We start from the raw sequence: 17,611 nt of genomic DNA, 5'->3' as shown, positions 1-17,611 counted from the left end.
GAAGAGGAGATTTCTTTGCAAAAAAAAGAATATGAAATCCACAGTTTGCACATGAGTAATACGTACGAACAATGTTTTCATTTCACCTTCCTCCTGTTAGCATTCACACATGCCAACAGGAGATGTTTGGCATAGCGCGGAGAGACAGACGACGTCCTCGCATTAGCCATTAACAGGAGGAAGACTCATAATCCACCCTGCCCCAGTGATTCACCACCGATCGCTTCATGGTTTTCAGCGCTGTAGCTTTCTGCTTTGGAAACAGCGAGCTTACGTCATTAAGTTATAATATTGCTGCGCTCGTTTATAGCAGCCATTTAATTCTGGCCATCTCAAAGCGTACTGCAACTTATCTGTACCGTGGAAGTACTTATCACTGTCAGAGCATCCTATAGGCATTGCCAAAGTGGCGGTTACAGCTGAGCATCCCTCTGCAAGCTTTCATTCGGGAAAAGGGCCTTGAACGCATCGTGTCCCCTCTCCCCACAGAGGCTCAGCAAAATTTGGCCCTGTTCCTGTTTTCAGGGGGTGAGGTCAAGTTGTGCCCAGCTTCGTGCCGGCGGGCACATGGCTGAAGGCATTTTTTCCTGTTGAAAAGGGAGAAAAAAACATCATCACAACACTCTGTAATTTCCCAGAGACGTTTCAAAAGCTCAGGCAGGTTTTCTAGTGAGGTTTTTTTTACTGCTGGAGAAGTGCTAGGACTTACACGTTATATGTGGCAGGCAGAGTCTGTCATGTTACATCTGCCCATGTTACATCAAGTGAAACCCATTCCTGAACCGGTCTGCTGCACCTCTGCCGGTATTGACGTCACCTCATCTATACATCTAACCTTAATTTCCTTACAGAAGATGTAAGTCAGACTGATCTACTTTTCAACTCCTAACAAATGAGATGATGGGATACAAGGAAATTAAGTGTCTAAGACAACACCATCAACAAGCCACAATAATCCCTCCTTAAAAATCAAAACCCTTCTTTAATTCCCACAATGAGAGTCTCACAGTTGCAAGGAAACACAAGCCCTGAGCACGTACAAATTTGCGCTTTAGGTTCACAAGCCCAAATTCAGCCTCCACGTACCGCAGCGAGCAGGCAGCGCATGGGTGAGCAGTTTTTACTGGGACAGATGTGCTGAGCCCTGTCCGAGTAGCACAGGTCATTACTGAGCATACACTGTCGTTAGCACTGTTTTAATTAACTTTGCACAGAGGGACAAAAGGGGGGGCTGGGTAGGTGACACCAGCATGTCACCGCATTTGACACGTGCCACGGTGCACCCCCGGAAGAGGAAAAGAGCCCTGCTGCCCCTTCTTCAGCACTACAGCTGTGCGGCCAGCTGTGCAAGTAAATGATGTCACAGCTTTCCAGTGATGTCATGGACGCAGGATGCATGACTTCCTTTATAGGAAGAAAATAAAAGTCTAACAGTAATATTGATGCTAGCTTTTTCTGGAAAAGGCACTTGGAGACTAACACGGCTTATTTAGCGATTTCCTTCGAAGGCATGAAAGTTCAGCAGTCTGGATCCAGGATTGTTTCCTTTCTTTGCATTTCTTTTATTTTTGATCAAGCACTGACAGCTGATGGGTGTCACCTTTGCTGGGAGCATCTTTGCAGCCTGAGGACCCAGCAGGCAGAAAAGTATACAGTGCTGTGGGGGCAGCATTTTGTACCCCAGGCCCCTTCGCTGGGAACAGTGTCCGCGTGTCCTGGTTTCGGCTGGGATAGAGTTAAATTTCTTCCTGGTGCTGTGTTTTGGATTTAGTATGAGAAGAATGTTGATAACACACTGATGTTTTCAGTTGTTGCTAAGTGCCCTGCTAGTCAAGGACATTCAGCCTAAAAAAAACAAAAAACAAAAAACAAAAAACCAAAAAAAACCCACCACACAAAACAAAACAAGCATCAGGAGGGAGCATAGCTGGGACAGCTGGCCCAGCTGGCCAATGGGGTATTCCATACCATGTGACATCATGCTCAGTATATGAATGGTAGGCGTGTTCCAGGAAGTAGCGATCGCTACTTGGTTATTGGTCAGCGCGAGTGGTGAGCAATTGCATTGTGCATCACTCATTTTGTATATTCTATCATTATTATTATTATTCTCCCTTTTCTGTTCTATTAAACTGTCTTTATCTCAACCCATGACTTTTTCTCACTCTTACCCTTCCGATCCTCTCCCCGTCCCGCTGGGAGGGGTTTGGCTGCCTGCCAGGTTAAACCACGACACCGTGATATAAGACAAGAAGAACTGTAGACTAGTGACATTTCTTAACCATCCCAGGAGTTTGCTCCCGAATAACTGGACATTCTGGCTTTCAGAGAACATGTCCAACCTTAGCAAATCCCAAGCATTTATGATTTGGGACAATAAAGCCAAATTAGCTGAAAAGCTTGAAATTGGATTTCAATGGAAGTCACACTTCTAACCAAAGGTGGAATCTGGGCTAGAAAGATCAATTTTGCTACTTCAGTGCCCCATCTGTGAAGGGGAAGATTAAGAAAATACAGAAGTTAAATATCGCAAGTATCATATCTGTTTCATCATGCAAGCTAGGTCTTCCCTTCCCACCAAGTTCCTTTCTTTCTTCTTGGATGCTCTCACAGGATTTCCAATCTTCTCCTCATTTTGAGTCCCCATTTTTCAAACCCCTCTCCACCACTCAAGAGATCTGAATTGCCTACTAAGAATTCACCTCCGTCACTGCTGTAAATATTCTCAGGATCATGGGCTTTAATGCTCACCAAAGATTTGCCTCAATGGTGCAAAGATGCCAGCCCTTAAAACCCCTCCACTGGCAGAAAATATCTACCCATTCTCCAGAATCTCCCAATTCATTTTTAACAGGGGCAGTGTGTAAATAAGTTTGGCCACTTCTTTATTCGCTTTTCTTATCTTCCACCTGCATCAGTTTCACATGGAATATATGCTTATTATCAGGCAAAGTTAAAAAAAAAAAAGATAATCCATCTAGTTTATATTGTCAAATGGAAGGGTAAAAAAAAAAAAAAGAACAACCAACCTACAACAAATCTGCAATATTTCTTTGCAAAGTAATGAAATACAAAGATTGCTGTTTTCCCATCCTTTGACACTGATGCACATAGTCAGTTCAAGATTTCTTTCGGGGCTGTTGCTCGGTCCAACAGCTAAAGACAAATTATAGCAAAGTTTTTCAGGATAGAATGAGGTTTTGGTATAATCATTCCAGATTTGGCTGTATCTTACTATTTAGACTCCTCCTCCGTGGAAGCAATTACTGAATGAAAATAAAAAGAGCATCCACAGGGATTTTATGATTACCCTTGAAGTTTCCAAGTGCATCCATAAAGTCTCCCTCTTCCCTTAGTGATTTACGGGATGTCAGTATGTAGCGGCTTCGCTTTTAGCTGTCTGACATCATTGAGAGTTATAGTGGGGAACCTTTAAGCTCCTCAAAGAGATCTGCTCTCATAGTGGAGTTTGGGAGGGCTGGTTCAACCCCACTGACATCTCCTCCACAGAGTCAGCTGAGAGACCAGTCCTAAGGAGACACTGCAATAGTTTACCAGCTACACACCTCAAGAGTTTCTAGTTTTCCCCATCTTGGTCAGCAGGACTTGAAACATGAACTTTCTTCAGAGCTTTGCAATAACTTTTGGCTTCCATGATCTGATAAACAACTCCTTATATGTATTCCTGCTGGTCTTACACATCGAGATTTACTTTGGCACAGATCTCTTAGCCTCTCCATGGATAGATAGCTTTGCACCCACCATACTCCTATTTCCTTCTTGGTCAAACATAAGGTGCAAACCATGACATTCTCATGTCCCCGTGTCAAATATTGACGTTGGTCTTCTGCCTCCCTTCAAACATGGACAGGGTGCCCCAAATGTCCATGCCTCTTCACCCAAGCTGCTGCTCGGTCAGGGCATTAAGCCAGTGTTAAGATGCTCCTGCCCATCTGTGCTACTCCTTAGCGCTTTTCCTACCAGTGTTGGCTGAGTTCATCATGCACCATGGGTAGAGGAGCCCCAAAGAGACGTTGCAAAAGCAAAAGGGAGAGTACTGGATCCCAGTTTGAACATTGTCCTGCTGCATGGGACACTGCTCGCAGGAAGACACCTATATTTAGGTGCTTTTAATTGGTAAACAATCTCACCCCCAAGGTCAAGGTAAATCTATTCTGAGTGCCCAGAACATGGCCAAGTTACAGTAATCTACAGTGTTAGTATGGGAATGCTTGACCAGCACGGGTTCATGGAAGGCAGGTCCTGCTTGACCAACCTGATCTCCTTCTATGACCAGGTGACCCGCCTAGTGGATGAGGGAAAGGCAGTGGATGTGGTCTACTTGGACTTCAGTAAGGCCTTTGACACTGTCTCCCACAGCATTCTCCTAGAGAAGCTGGTGGCTCACGGCCTAGACAGGTACACTCTTCGCTGGGTAAAAAACTGGCTGGACGGCCGAGCCCAGAGAGTTGTGGTCAACGGAGTTAAATCCAGTTGGCGGCCGGTCACGAGCGGTGTTCCCCAGGGCTCAGTACTGGGGCCGGTCCTGTTCAATATCTTCATCAATGATCTGGACGAGGGGATCGAGTGCTCCCTCAGTAAGTTTGCAGACGACACCAAGTTGGGCGGGAGTGTTGATCTGCTGGAGGGTAGGAAGGCTCTGCAGAGGGACCTGGACAGGCTGGATCGATGGGCTGAGGCCAACTGTATGAGATTCAACAAGGCCAAGTGCCGGGTCCTGCACTTCGGCCACAACAACCCCAGGCAACGCTACAGGCTTGGGGAAGAGTGGCTGGAAAGCTGCCCAGAGGAAAAGGACCTGGGGGTACTGGTTGACAGCCGGCTGAACATGAGCCGGCAGTGTGCTCAGGCGGCCAAGAAGGCCAACGGCATCCTGGCCTGTATCAGAAATAGTGTGGCCAGCAGGAATAGGGAGGTGATCGTGCCCCTGTACTCGGCACTGGTGAGGCCGCACCTCGAATACTGTGTTCAGTTTTGGGCCCCTCACTACAAGAAAGACATGGAGGTGCTGGAGCGCGTCCAGAGGAGGGCAACGAAGCTGGTGAAGGGCCTGGAGCACAAGTCTTATGAGGAGCGGCTGAGGGAACTGGGGTTGTTTAGCCTGGAGAAGAGGAGGCTGAGGGGAGACCTCATCGTGCTCTACAACTACCTGAAAGGAGGTTGTAGCGAGGTGGGTGTTGGTCTCTTCTCCCAAGTAACTAGCGATAGGACAAGAGGAAATGGCTTCAAGTTGCGCCAAGGGAGGTTTAGATTGGACATTAGGAAAAATTTCTTTACTGAAAGAGTGGTTAGGCCTTGGAACAGGCTGCCCAGGGAAGTGGTGGAGTCCCCATCCCTGGACGTATTTAAAAGACGTGTAGATGAGGCCCTTAGGGACATGGTGTAGTGGGCATGGTGGTGTTGGGTTGACGGTTGGACACGATGATCTTAGAGGTCTTTTCCAACCTGTATGATTCTATGACTTTCAGGCCAGCCTCCACATCTTGCTTCTCTCCCAATGGGCTAGGCAGAGTCAATACAAAGCTTTTAATACAGCCACTGATACAGACTCTTTTGTTCCAAATATTATCTCAATCAAGTAGAATTCCGTTCACTTGAAGCCCCAGCTGACTCCACTGTTCAGCTATCCGGCATGAAGACTTCGGAAACCCGGGAAAGTTTCAGCAAGCTAAACAGAACTGATTTGCTATGGACTGCAAACCCATTACTGCTTTTCATGGGTGTATGCAAGCTCAATGAAGGAAATAATAGACACTAGTTTCTTTGCTGAAAATAAGCTGAAATGGTCATTTCAAGCGCAAGATACAGGCAGCATAAAATCAGTAACAGGTTACATTGCAGCGTCGCTGAAAGAACTTATATCCATTTCCCTGTCTGGCAGAAAGAGCTGATGCTATTAACCCATCCATTCAATGGCCAGAGTAGAGAAACACTTGCTTCAAAATGGTTGCTAAAATTATTGTAAATCTGTAAAGACTGACAGGCGAAGACTGAGATCCTCTAGCTAAGAGCGTGCAAAATTCCTTTAGCTCCACAAGGAAGGAATATCTTCAGATCAGAAGAGTGCTTTGGCTGATAAATTCATTTTTTTCTGACTCCAGCAACATGGGACTGCTTAGCACCAACTAGGGCAGTGACTGCAGAACCCTTCAGGTCATGTTCTTATACGGTGAGTATGGAGAACTGAGCTGGACCTCATGACAGCGCCTAACTGTTTTCTAGCAAGAGTGGCCCTTGGTAGAAAAAAACTAAGGGTTATGCCATAAGAACGATTAAACAGGTGGAATAAGACAGCAAAGCTAGCAAGGAGTCATCAAAGAGTTTGGGTAAGGAGGAGAGAAAGGAGAAACAAGAGCCGAGCCATGCTGTGAGCATGGGCAGGGAAAAAGAGGGGGTGAAAGCTCCAAAATGGCTGCAGACATGAAACATCCCAGCATGCACAGAAGCACCGGTGTCCTGGAGGCAGCCTGTGATGCACCACCACCCTCCAGCATCTCTGCCTTTTACTCTTCTCTGAGCTGATCTATCACAAACCTCACCTTCCTCATCACCGCCTGCTTCCTCAGAGATCCACAAACCCATACCTCCGGGCTGCATGCACAAGGTGAGCAAGAACTAAACCCTCCTACACCAAAGCAGCGGAAGAAAGCGGCAAGATGCTGTCTTCATCTTGAATATAAACCCAAACCAACACAAACTGTTTTGAAGCTGGGGCTATCAGAGCTACCTTCAGATGCATCCATTTAGCAGGATGCATTTACCTCAGCAGAGGTAATGGTTGTTTGCACTTCACCATATTTCCAGTTGGGAATTCACTGATTATTCTCAATATTCACTTAATGTTGATTCATGCAAAGCACCAATCACTCTGGCTCCTACCGAAGCACTTCAGCGTATGTTTGTCTTGGAGCACCTGAAGAGTACCTTGACATTTATGCAAAATACTTGGAAGTTTTTAAGGGTCTGTGCTGGCTGTTACAGGTTATGTCTGCCAAAATAATGCTCTATGCAAATGAACACACTCATTAAATACTACGGTTATAGTTTTATCAGGACCATCCTTTACCCACCGTGAAGATGGGCCTTTGAAATCAGCGCTTGTTTGTTTTTATCAAGCCACAGTTGGAGAAATAATCTTTTGTCATACACAAAATGAGTCAAATTCTTCTCTCATTCACTCTGGGGCAAATCCTGACTAACGCCATTGATTTGAGCACAATGACTTTGGAGTCATATTGGCGAGACTGTGAACAGATTTGGGCCTCACACACTACGAGAGATTGCTTGCCTTTTATATGCTTTAGCGAAAGCAGCTTTTGAGTCCGGCATGGATGCCAAATTAATTATTCAAAGCAAAAGAGAGGGATTTTTTCCACGAATATTTGGACTGTCTGCACACTGTTATATGTTTTGTTATTCATAGATTATATAAAGAATTTCAGAACTAATAGGATCTTGCATTTTGACACACTTCACCAACACGAATTAGGGAAGTTTGCTGCAAACTTACCACTAGTACACACAGATAGCATTATCTTGAGCTCTGAAACATCGTGTATCTCTTAAAATATAAATCCAAAGCTGAATACTGTCCCGTCTGTTCCCACAGGCAGAGTAGTTGTGGTTTAGAGTTTGGTTTACTTCATCAGCTATTGCAAAATCAACATTTCATTCTCATGCACCGTAGGAAGCCAAACTCGATTCATCTGGTGCTCCAGCTATCACTTAAAAGTACTTTTGCCTTAGCACCATCAGAAAAAACAGCAAAGTAGAATTAGCTTAGCAATCGACATCTTTGTTATTCGAGTTTAAATTGTGCTGGAGGAAAACACTGTGCCTCAGGAGAGAGAAACATTTTCGAGAAAAACCTGTTCCATTTCTTTCATTATCTTTTGGAGACAGGGAGGGCCTGCCAGGACACCGGGTGTCTCTGAATCACAACTGTGGACGACAACATCAGTCGTCACTGTCCAATGGGAAGTGTAAAATGCAGCCTGGGTAAAATATGAGGTATATTTTATTTGCAACATTGAGCAAGCAAAGTCTGCGGTAGAGCAATGTGTCTGCAGAATGCAACCACAAGTAATTCCCTGCTGTCTGTCACGTCATCCCAAGACCAGATTCAAATAAGAGCCCCTTCCTTCTAGTTGTCCAGGCAGCAGGACAACCAAGACCAAGGAAAGATGCTCTCCATGCTGCCAGCTCTGACCCCCAATACCCAGGTAGCGGGAAGAGCAATGTCACCAACGATCATTGTTTTTGCTGAACCCCCAGCGTCCTTGGTCTGGAGGCATTGCAGGTGTTGGATGCTGGATGTTCCCTGACATGAGCAGGGCGTTTCTCCCAGTTTGTTTCTGGGGAACGGCTGAGTTTTTGCAGAGAAAAACACACCGACAACAACGTGTTTCCAAACCGCTCGGCTCAAGGCAGTGAATCCGGCAGGGTCGTGTTCAACAGCTGGCAAAGCCACCGGCAGGTGAGGACCAGATGATGCTGCGAGCAGGGACAGTCGCCCCACGGCGGGCACACCGTCTGCAAGCCGGAAGGTGACGATGCGCCCTCGGCAGCTCTCGGCTGAGGAACCAGCACCTTTTTCCAGACCCGATTTCCAGCTGCATTTCAGGTTGATGCGTGGCATAAGCAGGGACCGATACTTGTCAGAAGCTTGTTATAAGTACAAGTTATGTGTTTTACCTATATTTACACACACGTTGTTAGATGTCATCGTGAATTAATTATAACTCCATGACTTAATCATTCACGACAGACAGCTACTACTATCCAACTAACACCTTAGAAAAGATTTTAAAAAAACCCCACCAACAAATATGAACAGAAACAAACTATGACCTTCCCACCTCCTACCTCTTCCTTCTTTGCAAATATCTCCTGATTAACAGTTGCAGCTCATCGAGCAAGTCTGATAGAGAAACCACTATGACACAGACGTCTATAAAATGGAAGACACCAAACTGATGTGGAAAAATACAGCAGATCTGAACATCAGGGGGTGAAGTGCCAAAAAGACCGAGAGTTTCTAACCAGCCACATCTGATTACAGCAATATGAACAACTACTTTGTGATATGTGTCCAGCGAGTCTTGCAATGCATATAAATCCATCAACAAAAGCCACAATTATCACTTTCAGGTGGTTTTTAAATGTTGCCACTCAGGTGTTTGTGACATTGTGTTGCACAACTGTGTCCAGCAAGAAAGAAAAACCAAAGGCAGAAGAAAAACCCCTCTGACAATGCCTGGGGAAATATCTGCACCCCCAAGGCACTGAGAATAAACAAATATTTATTGTAGCAGCAAGAAGAGGCCTTAAACAGACAAAAAGTATGTTGTGAGGTCATCTGGAAGTAACATCTAACGTCCTGGTTGCATCCTCAACAGAAACCCCCAGTAAATCATAGCATCCCAGCAGCAGTCAGAGGTTCTTGACACCAACCCTACTGCAAGTTTTTGCTTTCCTGGGGCATCCAGGTTTATCCTGGATGGATAAACCACCTCACCTGAGGCTGTGGGAATTGACCTAAGCTGGAATAAAAAACTGGTCTGCCCTGGTTCCTTCTCTGTCCCTTAAAGCTCAGTACGATTTTCTGCCCAGGCTTTCCATCCAGATGGAGGCAATTCTGCTGTTTTGATGGACCAGTATTAGATGCTTGTCGAGATACCCAGGGACATGATGATAAGCTTCATGGAGAGCCTGGAAGATGTATATTTAGCACAGTATAAATGGGAACAAAACTCATGATCCTTAAAATACCAATGCAGTCCTGAAAAATGGGAATTTGATGCACCAGAGGAGAAACCTGCCGTACCTGTGAGCAAAAGCAGCTCCTCAGTTTTCTTTCTGCAACCAGAGAATGAAAAAACTACCCAGGAAAATCTTGGATTTTCTAAAAACACAGGAATCTCACTTAGTTTCTTAAGGGTTTTAAAAAAAAAAAAAAAAAGAGGAAAAGAAAAAGAAAAAAAAACCCAAATCTTCTTGAATTATTCCAAAGTGGTCGAGTTCTAGTCCTGCATCCTCTAAAGGTCACCTTCCTCAGAAAGGACAACTTGCCCTCCACCTCAGATGTTACAGATCATGAAATCCAGGCTGATGGGACACATGGGTTGGGGGGAACACATCTAGAATTGAATAGATTAACCTGCATTAAACATCTGCTTCTCAGGGAAATCTTGTTCCGTTTCTCCTCAGGAACTCTCAGATATTTTCTTTTAAAGTCCAAAACCCAAACGCTCAGTCTAAAAAGTAGCCACAGACAATTAAGGATATAAAACTGAAATTGTCATTCCGTTCAGATTTAACTATTTTGGGTGTGAGGAGAGCAGCGATGCTGGAAAACCGCAGCCCTCACGCGCGTGGGTTTTGCAGGCATCAGCCGGCACATCAGCTGCGCCCTGCGTTTGGCAGCCTGGCGCCTACAGCTGTTCCTCGATGCTGTTTTTGGTGCTGCCAGCTGGGCTGAGCCATCCCGAAAGGATCGTGTGTGCGTAACAAGGACGGCTTCTGCATATGTTTGAGGCTGCTGGGTCCTGCCCGGGGAGAGGGAGCGGTGGGGAGTGCACAAGGGCTCACTCCCCCCACATAACACATAAGCTCTGCGCTTGCTGAGCACATCTGCAAACGAAAGGAGAAATCTTCAAGGGCCTAAACCTTCAGATACCAGCGAGGGCTTGCTCTGAAAGGTTTATTTGCACTCATCTGCTTTACGATCCTGATTTTCCATACCAGCGACTAACAGCAGCCCTGCTGCGGGTCAACGGCCGACCACGGAGGTCAAAGACGAAGAGCCACTGTGACTCCTTGCAAAGCCCCATCCGCAGCATTTCAATCGCTCATTTCCAATCTGTAAGGCCCCATTTCAGCGTGACACCTCCAGGCAACTTTAACTCTTCAGTGGGACTACACAGGTGTGTAGCCGGGGGTGTCGGATAGCCAGGCCAAAGATTTCTTGGTGCCTACATAAAAATATTAGCAAGTGCTCCTGCAACTTAATCAACACTTTAAGATCACAGTTAGTTTAAGTGTTGGCTTGTTCTGTCACACAAGCTGATAGTTCCCGGGTACACTCATCTAACAAACTCTAAAAGTGATCTAAACTTTTCAAAATTCATATTTCATGTGGCAATTTGTAACTATGGAAAATGCTGAGATGCAACCAAGTGTGATCCATCACATCTCCAAGGCAGGTGCAGCACCACCTTCTCTCAGTAGCATGCTTCGCATGTCCCACTGGATCACAAGACATAAAATTGCCGCTGGTACAGAACTCTTCTTTGAATGTTTTATGCTTAAAACCAAAGCTCATTTTAGCAGTAAGGAGAAAAAATATCTGTCTTCCAAAGAGGAGTCCTTGTTCCTTCCGATCTGGAATATTAATCAAAGCCTCGGTTCGGGAAGATCAGTGGGTGCAGGGCGCAGATGAGGTGATTTTGCAACTGATGATCATCTATCATAAAAGTATGTGATACGTCTCTCCAGTTCTGTATTTAGCACAGGGAGAGAGCTGGCGACCACACGGTACTTGCTCTCCTCCTCCATTCCGCTGCTAAAGTACATTAAACAGAATTTAGCAATAAACTCGGCGTGTCCTGAATGCTTTTTCTGGGTAACCCTTTGCTGCGGTTGCGAAAGGAACATGATGTGATAAATGTAACGCAATAAAACGTGTGCCGCGCATCTATTTACAGATCAACAGCGGCCATTTCCCTCCTCCCATCATCATTTGAGACAATGGGTTAATAAAACCATGCATTTCTTGAGTAGCTTTCTTCCTTTTATAATTATTACCGGCACTGCCAAGATCGCTGAAGTCCAGCTTCACCCTTTGCGCAATATGGATGACCCAGCAGTGTTTCATACAAAGTGCTCAGCATCTGTCCCTGGAAGAGACGACTGCAGCCTCCAAGCACTGCATCTCCTGGGAGCTAATCCAAGCTTTGCTCCCTTGCATGGGAGTGTACGTTTCCCATGGACCTCTATGGTGACTTTATCACCACGAGTCACCTAAGCTTTCCTAGGCATTTACTGTCACGCAGACCTGCCATTTAAGAGATTGCAGGTATGGAAGTGCCTTATCCTTCGTCCTCTGTGAAACAGTCCTGGAAACCTTGGCCCTGGAGATGGTGACCAAGTGAGCATGGTGCGGCAGGTCTGACTATATGCTACAGTAAAACTTCCAAGAGACAAGGAAAACCCACTAGAAGATTTGGTTCTCTTTAAAGGAAAGATACCCACTTCTTAACATCCAGATCTGAAACTCAGCAGGAAAAAAAGAGGGGAGAACATTTTAAAAAGAGGATTTTATCATCAATAGGACCCAAAAAAGATTGTTTTCCTCTGAAATGAGATATGCCTCTTGGTAAGCTATAGCTATGCAAAGAGGGAAGCCCCAAGATCTCCTGAGTCAGCAGCACTTTACTGTGACACAGTACAGGAGGGACCTTTCCACCATCTGCCACAGCCCATGGATGTCTCCGGGCTGGAGTCACCAAGCCAGCAGCTACCAGCTCAGCCAGAGGGAAGACTCAGTTAATGACATAAATGCAAGTTTGGAGAAGGAAACTTTTTCTTTCTTCCTACCAACCCAGAGATATCCGTGGCTTTGGCAGAAGTGATCCAGAAAAGAGATAGTGTCACTTGGTCCCTTCCTTCATGGTTCTCTGACCCCAAACCTGAGCAGGAGGATAAATAACCGTGCCAGTCTCTCTCTTCCCTGTCACAGACAAGATTCAAGGTATCAAGAGAAAGATAAGGAGAAAGAAAGAGATGGAGTTCCTGCAAAGGGTTTATTTCAGGTCTCGGACATCCACTCTGAACCTCAAGTACCTATAGAAGCTTTAATGATGGTTTCGGCAGCCAGGGTGCTATATGAACAGTCTCTGGATACCTACTGGACTTTAAATCTACTGATTCCACAGATTAAGTTTACATTACAGAGTGTGCCCTGTTTGCACTATTATTGGCAATTCAGGATCATAGAATCATAGAATGGTTTGGGTTGGAAGGGACCTTTAAAGATCATCTAGTCCAACCCCTCTGCCATGGTCAGAGACATCTCTCACTAGATCAGGTTGCCCCGTCCAACCTGACCCTGAACACTTCCAGGGATGGGGCATCCACAGCTTCTCTGGGCAACCTGTTCCAGTGTTTCACCACCCTCATCATAAAACATTTCTTCCTTATGTCCAATCTAAACCTACTGTCTTTCAGTTTAAAACCATTGCCCCTTGCCACGTCACTACAGGCCTTGGTAAAAACTCTCTCTCCATCTTTCTTATAAGCCCCATTTAAGTATTGAAAGGCCCCAATAAGGTCTTCTCAGAGCCTTCTGTACTGTACTGTACAAGTAACTTTGCAAATACTTATTAATAAATAACTAATCTCATTATCACCAAGATCACAGGAATGGACAACAGCTGCAATTTAGTTAAAAGTGCCTGCTATCTCTGCTATAATTTTCTCAGATACGCTATCACCCAGCCACTTGATATCTTTTGTTTTCCTGTCCCCAGGAGCTGAATTTACCTTGTTCTTCAGTCATCGATTGAATGTGATGGGGGGGATCACTTCTCCTGTTTGCAAATACAATAAGATAAAGAAGACATCAGATGACACAGGCACCATCGACTCCCTGCTTATAAAACTTTTACAACGTCTTTCTTTTATTTTTATAGCAAAAGGAATCACAGCTTGTGGACTGAAATATCTCTTTATCGAATATTCACCAGTACCAAAGGCAGCTGACATCCCCAAAGCTTCTGGGAGGCTTTTTGCAGAGGTCACACATTTCTCAAAAGTGACCAACAACAGCCACTTCACTCAATGGTCCTTTGGAAGAAAAGCAGCAGTGGTCTCCGATTAAGTCACACAAAAAAATCTGCTGTTTTGAATCGAAATAGGAAAAGCAGCAGCACAGTGCACGGCAGAGGGAATAGCTGAAACTCAAGCAAAGAGCAGTTAGAGTTTGCTCCTGAGCTTTTGCTTTTTGGTACCAAATGGCCAGTAGCAGGTTTTCACTGGTGGAAAACCTCATTAATTGCATATGTCCTACCCAACGTCCTTCTCCTCTCCCTTGCCCTCTGTTTCTTCCCTCACATACGTCTGCACTTGCTTCCATAAATATCTGGAAATTGAAGGTGCAAAATACTGAGACACAGCTCAAGAAGGAGAGTCCACGATCCAAGGGAGCAACCAGTGGTTCACTCTTGGGGCTTTTGGCCACGTGACAAGTTTCTTGGAGCTCCTGGGGCTGTCAGGACAGTAAGTGTTGCAAGTTTTGGACCAAGTTTTTAAATTTCTGATAGGGACTATAAGAACCAAGTCCCTGCTTAATTCATTCCCCAATGTTTCAACCACAAGCTATTACCTTCCCTGCAGAAACTGTTGAGAAACGAAGCAGAAGACCGCATAGAGATTATTACGAACATTTGCTGGAACTTCTCTCTTTGAAAAGTGAAACCATTATTATTCCTCTACTATAAAAACAATTGTGGTATGGGGGGAGACAACCTCTCTCCCCCTAAAGAGCCATTGCAAATGAAGGAGGTTATGTGCATGGCCTAAATACAGTGTATATGGGAGGGCCTTGCTTCTCCTGCATCGGAGCAGTTGGATCATTTTTCTTTTCCCGTACAGCCATACGGCACCATCACAGAAGTCATCAGTTATAGTTAACCTATAACCACACCGCAAGCCTAAGATGCTTTACAAGATTCCTTAGGCACACTCGGTTCTCCAAATTGCCACATACGAGACGTGTTATTACTCTAATTAACTGATGGGGAAACCACAGTGCTGAGAGGTTAAGTGTCTTGCCCCGGTCATGCCAAGATCCAGTTGCACAGGTAATGGGTGGCCAGTGTCACCCCTCAGCAGTCCGTTACCTCCTTGCTGCCCACCTCTCCGATAAGGAGATAACCTCGCTGTGCTTGGGAGCATCCTCCTACATATCAAGGGCTTTTTTCTTTTAATCATGGAGCTACACCATGGGTCTTTGCTGCTCGCCTTGCAGTCTCCTCACTTCTCTGCTACAGCGCTGCAGGTTTGCTGGGGATGGGGTTACTAGCTGCCACCCAGCAGATAAAATGCTAAAGTACAATCTTTTTCCACAAGTTGTCTAGATGTTGCCAGGCTGATGGCTGCAATCCTTCTCCAGACCATGGTCTTCTAATGAAACTGAGTGCATTATCTAAAACCTTAAGCCACTGCATAGCTCACCATGCACTGAACTAAAGTACCCTGTGCATATAAAACGGGTGGACTATTTATTGTACCAACACAGTATTAAGGTTTAGAGACAACCAGCAATATTTCCCCAGCCTATTTGGTTACTTACAACAACCAGAGGGATGGTGTGCTGGACCTCCTGCTTCTACATCAATCCTAAACGGTCCTGCCTGCTCATCGGATTGCTGAAATCACCGGCAGGTTCCTGCTGCATGTGCTTGAGCAGGACTATGCATCTTTGCTATGTATCCTGCTTATACAAGGGGAGTTATCATAGAATTCCAGGTTGGAAGGGACCTCAAGGATCATCTGGTCAACCTTTCTTAGCAAAAGCACGGTCTAGACAAGATGGCCCAGCACCCTGTCCAGCCGAATCTTAAAAGTGTCCAATGTTGGGGAATCCACCACTTCCCTGGGGAGATTATTCCAATGACTGATTGTTCTCATTGTGAAAAATTTTCCTCTTATGTCCAATTGGAATCTCCCCAGGAGTACCCCTCGTCTTTTCCATGTGACTCCTTGTAAAAAGGGAGTCTCCATCTCCTTTGTAGCCACCCTTTAAACATTGGAACATGGTGACAAGGTCTCCCCTAAGCCTTCTTTTCTCAAGGCTGAACAAATCCTGTTCTCTCAGCCTTTCCTCATATGGCAGGCTTCCCAGTCCTTTGATCATCTTTGTGGCCCTTCTCTGGACCCTTTCCAGCCTGTCCACATCTGATGATTGCAGCTTCTGAATGGCACCACAATGCAAATATTAATTAGGAAAATGTAGTTACAGCAGTACCATGCACAGGGCAAAGTGACTTCATAAACGGAAAAGCTAATACAGACACAATCTGTCAGTGCCACCTCACATAGTAAAAATCCTTATTTAATTAGATATATTCCCCACACAGGAAAGACAAGTGCCTGCCCCCCCCAAGGAAGGGTCCCGAGATGGGCATCTGCAGGGCCAACAGCGTAACTGCCTGCTCAAGAGGGGAGATGAGAAACGATGGATCTGACCTTTTTTTTTGTTGTACTCATCTTCTGTCGCATTGGAGGAGTCCGAATGATAGTCCCGAAGCTCCTGTTCGTACATCTCCAAAAAATTCTCATCCGTCTTTCCTTTCTTGGACTTGTCACCTTTCTTCTTCTTCTTTTCTTTGCCTTTTTTGCCTTTTTTCTTCTTTTTCTTTCTGTGCTCATAGTCATCCTCATCCTCACTGCTATACTCTCTTCGCTTGGTTTTTTTCTTTTTCTTTTTCTTCACTTCCCCATCATTCTCTGAGTCCTCGGACTTTGATTTCTTTTTGCTTTTTTTCTCCTGGCTTTCATCTTCGCCATTTTCCTCAATTATCTCCTCAACTACCTCTTCCACTACCTCCTCTTCCTCTTCCTCCTCCTCTTCTACTTTGTTCTTTTTGGTCTTTTCTTTCATGTCATTTTTTTTCACCCCTACACTTTTAACGATGTTCTGTGATTGCCTTAACCTGATTTCTGCCACCCGCCCTGGCTCCTTTACCAATTGCCAAAGTCCTTTAGTTCTCCTCTCCCTGCCTAGGGCTGGGCTGCCCTCGTTTCGTAGTGTCCTTCCTCCTCCCCAGCTCAGCGTAGGTATGTCCTGGAGTCCCTTGTCCTTCTCAGCCCACAGGTGCCAACAGCCAACCTCCTTCTGACTCCTCCTGCCTTCCTTCACCTCCTTGACTAAGGCACCTTCCTCTCTCTTTTGTCTCTCCTGGTCTTTGGGTTTTCTCCTTTTCGTTATTATTATTTATTCATTGGTCTGTGCTGAGAACTTTCTCTTTTTTTCAGAGCTGCCTCAGCTCCCGCTCAGGGTCAGTTGACAATCTGGGTCTACAGTATCAAGAGGTGCCAATCAAGGTTGTAGCTCCCTGAAAAATCAGTCAGATGAGGGCACATGGTCAAGTCACTTCTTGTCCTTCACAAGCCAGTTCAGGACAGGATAAAACAGAGGCATTTCTCTGCCTCATAACATGTAGCAGCTTCAGAAACCTCATGAAAAATTACTTAGTGCTATCCAGTCATGTGGTTATAAGACAGATGGGCAGGTGAAAAAGGAGACCCACCAAGCAACCATATCGCACTGGTCTGCATTTCCTCTCCATTATTCATGGTGTCAGGATCACCTTACTGATAACAAAGGTCTCAACTTTACATGGAATTTTTTTTTTTTTGACCAGCCAGGCCAATGACCAGAAAAAACAAACACCTCCAGGATCTCTGTCTGGAGACCTCTGTAGCATCAGCAACACACTCCCACATCCAGCTCCTCCGTCCCCCAGTTACTCTGCTGCACCTCCAAGCAAATGAAAAATCAATGCTCAATAAATAAATACTACAATCA

The 17,611-nt window shown here is 45.3% G+C and overlaps 1 protein-coding gene across 1 annotated transcript in view; it reads right to left on the bottom strand.

The window, feature by feature from the left end:
- The window catches only part of LOC142074997 (lipoxygenase homology domain-containing protein 1-like), a 58,701-nt gene extending 42,356 nt beyond the window's left edge, over nucleotides 1-16,345 (bottom strand). The window contains exon 1 of the mRNA XM_075135990.1: nucleotides 16,270-16,345. Coding sequence (XP_074992091.1) covers nucleotides 16,270-16,345 — 76 coding nt within the window. The remainder of the gene's footprint in view (nucleotides 1-16,269) is intronic.
- Nucleotides 16,346-17,611: the final 1,266 nt, after the last annotated feature.

Source organism: Calonectris borealis, chromosome W, assembly GCF_964195595.1.
Source record: "Calonectris borealis chromosome W, bCalBor7.hap1.2, whole genome shotgun sequence".
In the NCBI taxonomy this organism is placed as follows: Eukaryota; Metazoa; Chordata; class Aves; order Procellariiformes; family Procellariidae; genus Calonectris; species Calonectris borealis.
This window is presented reverse-complemented; position numbering and strand designations above follow the sequence as displayed.